General features: G+C 45.5%; 1 protein-coding gene across 2 annotated transcripts in view; it reads right to left on the reverse strand.

Moving 5' to 3' along the window:
• The window catches only part of GAB3 (GRB2 associated binding protein 3), a 147,292-nt gene that overhangs the window by 11,738 nt on the left and 129,426 nt on the right, over nt 1–6,128 (reverse strand). For both annotated transcript variants that reach the window (XM_019521564.1, XM_019521563.1), the window contains exons 7-8: nt 4,079–4,151; nt 1,210–1,312 (exon numbers count right to left, since the gene is read on the reverse strand). In XM_019521564.1, the coding sequence (XP_019377109.1) occupies nt 1,210–1,312; nt 4,079–4,151 (176 nt within the window). The remainder of the gene's footprint in view (nt 1–1,209; nt 1,313–4,078; nt 4,152–6,128) is intronic.

Genomic DNA, 6,128 nt, shown 5'->3' on the forward strand with positions numbered 1-6,128 from the left:
AAAAAAGACAAGGGGGGGAGAGAGAAATTTAAGTACCCTCATTTTGGATAATTCTGGTAATATAACAAAACCAGGCATGATTTTCATTCCGATTTAGCCATGTTTAAGGGGGGTGTAAAACCAAAGTCAGACCTAAATGCAATTTAGAATTATGGAAAAGTAGGGCTGGAAGGGACATCAAGAGGTCACCTAGTCCAACTTCTTGCTCAAGGCAGGGTCTTCCCCATCAGATTCATCTCACTCAGCTGTTTAATCTAGTTGAAACCAACACACATTCTAGAAGTTTGGGACAATGACTATGGTGCTGGCTCATGTGTGGCAATTAAGTTATTAAAACGAGGGGAGAGTCACAGATGACCACAAACATGCAGGAGATTTTAGAGTCCTAAAAATGAAAAATGGAGTGTGATTATGAACACAGCTGATATGAACAGCTAAAGTACAAATTTGGATCTGGGTGAAGTTTGGGGAGAATGAAGTGCTGGGGAGATTGGGGAGGCCTGAGACCAGGGTTTCTGTTTGTCATGGCTAGTTTTTAAAAACTATTTGTGAAGTTATAGACCCCAAAATACACATAGAAAACTGGCCCTTTCAGGCTTTGGGTCTGCAACCAAATCTGGAGGAGCTGACTCAAATCTAGAGATTTCAGACTAACTCCCACCTGGAATTCCTATTCCCACCTGGTCCCATTCAAGAAAATGAATGAATGAAGTAAGGGTGTTCTTGTTTTAGGTCATGAGAAGTAGGGTTAGTGTGAATGGCCAAAGCAGAAGAAATAGGAGGCATTAATGGCAGTTCTGTCTCTATACAACATTTGGTATGGGTCTTTAGGAAGTGCACTAAGGGCTTTGTGTCATTTCCTAGGAGATTCTGCAGAGGATTCTTCTTGAAGGTGAAAAGACTTCATTTTCTTTTGCTTTTCATGAGTTCTCATGTAAATATGCCTGATCTCTGCAATCTCTTGGAACTGCTCTGCCACATTTGTGAGGGAGCAGCTGGATTCTGTGGAGCAGTAAAAGGGCTTCCCTTATCTGCTTGTAAATTGGACCCAGTGTTTTTAGTTCAAAGCCATTTGATATATATATTTTGTGAAACAGGGCAAAGGACAAATTTGCTGAACGTTTTTCTTAGAAAATGAACTTCTGCATTCTCCGTCCTTGCAACAAAGCAGAATAGAGCAAAAGATAGCTGTGTGAAAATGAAAATTACCATATGAATGTAACATTCTTCCTCTTCTCCGGAAACTGAATTGGCACATGGTCTTGCTGAATTAATACCGTCTCTTTCTGGAGAGAGAAAGCTCATTCGATTGCTATGAAGAAAAACACAGGAGAGGTTAAGGAAGCATCTTACAGATGCTCTGAAATGGAGCCAAAGCCCGACATAGTCCATATGGTGAATAAACCAAGTCTAATGCTGCTGCCTTTATAGAGAGGACATCCAAAAACATTATTTAGTTAGAGAGCGAGTCATAGTCACATTAATATCAGAGTGGATTTTTTTATTTCTTGGGTTTATCCTGCTTGTTGTCATGCCATAACTCAGCAGGAGGCACTGCAGCAATTCTTCTGCAAGTAGCACAAATGGAGGCAGACATCATCTGTGTAATATGCACTGATGGAGCAGTTACTTTGTTGTATGGGTACCAACATTTCTGAGATTGAAATGAATGAATCAGCTACTGTAGCTGCAAGCAGAGCAACTTGGCTGGCTTTGAAGGCAGCATAAACACGTGCTGTTATCCGTGCCTTGGCAATGTCTGGAGCCCAGACATCTTTTAAAAGAAGAGTTTAGCTGCTAATTTAACCTTTTAAAAGAAGAATTTAGCTGCTAATTTAACCACCAAAATCTGTTTAATGAGTTGCTGCAAACTGTAAATGTTGATTGCAAGTACAGTTAGTTGCAGTAAATTACATGCAGCATAACCAAGGTTACCAAAACAGCAACTGCTTTGGTTTTTCACTTTGCCAATTCTGGATGAATCTGAACTCTTTTTGGGTGTCGTGTATATCAAAGACTGTGTAAAATGTATTGAACCCACAATGCTCCTATTCCCTGCAGGTTCCATGCAGCAGCTCGGTGTGTTTGTATGAATTCCTCAATATACAAGTCATGCCCAACAGCATTGAAGGGGTTAACTGGAATGCTAATTTGGAAATGTGGGGAAGATTTTGACTGCAAGTACCAGGTCACCTGTTCTCCTTGTGTGGCAGCCTCTGCATCTCTAGGAAGGAAGTCTTTTGTTTGAATCCCTGACAAGTGAGCAGCGGGGACACATTTGAGAGCCTAGTGGAACAGCACAGTACACTGAAAAGTTGCTGTTATCCTCACTGGCAGGTGTGGGAATCCTCAGCTCACCTACATATTTTCAAAGGGAGACAGTCAAGTCTCTTCAAGTTCTTCTCATGAGCTTTGGGAATCGATCCTTCCCGTTATCCATGCCAGGCTCTGACAACATACAAGTTTGATGTCACTGAATTACTGGCTGTTCCTCTCTTCGGAGCCCACTGATAGCCTGACTTAGTGTTGTCTTGGCTGTGAGGCCAAAAGCAATCTCTCTCCCTTTTAAAAAAAACAATTTCAAGGGCCAAATCAGTTTTGAATTCTATTGGGCAAAGCCCAACAGTCAAGTTCCAAATTTTGACTGAGCAAAGCTCATTCATTCAAGTCTGTGGCTCTACCACTGGGCAACTATCCTCCCTCCCAGACCCACCAGTCTTGGGCTTTGGATGCTCCCCAAATCTATGGCAGGCCTCCTCCGTGCAAGGCCCAAGCCCGGAGGCTTTGGGGTTCATATGCCCCCTAGTTTTGCTTGCTTCTAGCCAAAAAGCCAATCAGTAAGCCAGGGGGAAGCATGAACATAGTCCCCTATTGCCACAAAATTGTGCAGTCAAGTTGCCTGGAATGCAAGGGACAGGCTTCGCCTTGGGAAAAAAACATTGGTTTTTTTCTATCTATCTATCTATCTATCTATCTATCTATCTATCTATCTATCTATCTATCTATCTATCTATCTCTATACACACACACACACACACACACACACACACACACACACATATATATATATACACACATATTTCATTTCAGGAGGCAAATCATTTCTGAATTCACTTGGGCAAATCCCAAGTCAAGTTCCAAATTTTGACGGAGCAGAGCTCAATCATTCATTCAACTGAGCAGAGCTGTGTGTGGCTGTACCACAGAGCAAGCATCCTCCTTCCCAGATCCATCAGTCTTGGGCTTTGGATACTCCTCAGATCTGTGGTAGGCATCCTATGTACAAGCCCTGAGCCCAGAGACTCTGAGGTTCAGATACTCCCTAGTCTTGCATGCTCTAAGCCAAAAAGGCCAAGGAGCAATCCAGGGGGAACACAAGAAACCAGTCCCCTATTGCCACAAAATTGTGCAGTCAAGTTTCCTGCATTTGGGAAAGCTTGCAGGGGTCAGCCTACCTGGAGTGCAAGGGACAGGTCTCACCCTGGAAAAACCACCTTGGTGACCATGGGATCTCTCCTGCCAGGTCTACCCTACTTGCACTGATTATAGATCAGAGTCAGGAACTGAGCCTGAGCTTCTGTATGGCTGTGCAGGTCCTCAAGCTAGCCAGCTCTTTACATTACTTAAGTTTTCCTTCTCTTTGCCCTCTTCTGTCTCAGGATAGATGACTGCTCCCTTTGGGAAAAAATAAAGGGCACGAGGGCTTCAAACATCCTGGCAGCCATGCCAGAGTAGAGATTAACCCTAGCCTGCCAATAATTTACATAAAGGGATTTCAAAAAAGACAATCTCACTTGGAGGATGCCCTAATTTGCAAGAGATCCACACTGCAGGATTCCTCACAGCTGTTGGAAGCACATTGTGTGCTCGCTCTCTGTCTTTGAAGGGAACCATTTTTTTGTTATGACGGCAAATGCTTGTGAAATGCTAGATGGACCCTGTGGAATTTGCATGGCGTGTTTGTTCACAGGCTTTGCCAACAAACTATTCCTTGCAGAATGCAATAAGTTATTTATAACTCTGCTTCCCAACGTCAATGATTATAAAAGTTTTCACGTTGAGTTTCCCATCCACTTACTAAGGCACAGTCCTGGTCATGGGCTGCTCCCGGATTGTGGTAAGGTTCCTCAGATCCAGTGGTGGGGGTCGGGCTGAAAGTGCATACAAAAGGAGTTAGAATTAAAACAAAAAGAAAAAAGGGGCTGCTAATGGTTCTCATAAATTAAACTCTGGTCACAAAATCCAGCATAGTTAGGGAGCAAGAAATGAGCAGGGAACCTCATGCAACATAAACAATCTCAACCAGATAGGAATCCCTTTGGATTCTCAGTTTGGTTACACAGAAGAGAATCTGTTCAAAATTATATTCAGAAAATCTTGTGGATCACTTGAATCAACCCTGCATATGTTACAATGGGCTGTAGGAGAACTGACTTCCCCCGCAAAGATTAAAAATATGCCTCAGCTTTGATCAGTACACAAGGCTTGCAAGGGTAAGGGTCTAGTTACTGCCCTGGGGATCTTATCAGAGACTGCCCACCAGGCTGCCAGTAGTGGTGGTATTTTCTGGGATGTGGACAAACTCCATGTGGAGAATGGACTGGAACTCTCAACTGCTTGCACACTGGTAATATATTCCCATCACTTGCCTGCTGGATTTGAACCAGAATCCAGAGGGTACAAACCACATAACTTGACTATTTCTCTGAGGCAGCCCCTTCTTTTTTACCATGCTACTCTGGATTGAAACATGGAGGGTAACACTTTCTCTACTGCAGGGGTGTAGATTGGCCAGATACAGCCCATGTTGCCATATGATCTGGTCTGTGGGTCTCTAGACCAATCCCACATACACATGGTGCATGCACCAGCCTTGTCCCCGGCCATGCATGCTTCATGTGGGCTGGATGTGGCGTCCTGTATGCTGCACGCAGCGTAGGGGGGTCAGTCCAGCGTCTGTGCTACTTGTGGTGCCTGTGTAGGACTGGCTCTGCGTGCTGGCTCTGGAACTGGTCTGGATCAGGCCACGTTGGAGCCAGTGCACAGGGCCAGTCTGGCAGGATAATGCAAGCAGGATGTGCCCCATGCTGATCCCCTGTGCCATGTGCTGCACTGCAGCCGGTGCAGCCTATGTGCCACAAGGAGCACGTTCCGGCCCTGGGGCTCACGATGTATGCAGCAGGATCTGGTGCTGCATGCAGCTCAGGGGGTCCAGGGTGAAGTTGGCATGCAGAGCCCTGCCAGACTGGCCCTGCATGCTTGCTCTGGCATGCACGGGCAGCCCAGGGACAGATCCAGACTGTTCTCAGAGCCAGTATGCAAGGTCAATCTGGCAGGTCATGGCAGGCAGACTGCACTCTGGACCCCCTGAGCTGCATGCAGTGCTGGGTCCATTCTGTGCTGCCTGCAGCACATGGGCTAAACCCAGTGCCATACATGCTGCTCATGGCACAGGAGGTTGGTTCCAATGTGGTCTGCATCCAGGAGCAACGGCCCTCATCTGGCCCACAGAGCCTGCTCTGTAATAATGTCAAATATTTGCATTTGAAAACGCCCCCTCCCTTCTATCCATTCAAGGGGAGACAGACTGGATTACATCTGGATTACAAATGTGTAACTCTTATCTGCAAGTATGGCCACTACTTGGGAATAAACATGACAACCTTTAGCCCACTCCAGAGCATGTCCCAAATTGGAGGGTACTCCAAGCCCATGGCATATCAGCCTGCATACACATTAAGAAACTAAGCACTGTAGGGGGGAAACCAGAAACAACACCTGTTTTGGATTCCCTTAGCACAACCTGAGAAAACCTGTGGGACCAGAAAGGCTTTCTCTCTCTTCTCTTAACTAGGTGATAACCCAAGTAGGATTTGGCTAAATGGGCAACATTACTTGTGGGAATCAGGTAAGCAAAATGGAGGCCAAATGTAAATCTCTTAGCTGATTACATCTGCATATGCCCTCTGGCTCAGAGAAGAGAAAGTAGCTTGTGTCTGACAACCCAAGCTGAGGCAGTGTAGGAAGGGGAACTTCTGTTTCCACAACATCACCAGCTCCCCTAGGGTCCTGGAGAAGCCCCCCCCCCCCCTTTTTCCCCCTTTCTTGGGGGGGGGAGACTTCCACGG

This window comes from Gavialis gangeticus, unplaced genomic scaffold, assembly GCF_001723915.1.
Source record: "Gavialis gangeticus isolate Ggan-Ray unplaced genomic scaffold, GavGan_comp1, whole genome shotgun sequence".
In the NCBI taxonomy this organism is placed as follows: domain Eukaryota; kingdom Metazoa; phylum Chordata; order Crocodylia; family Gavialidae; genus Gavialis; species Gavialis gangeticus.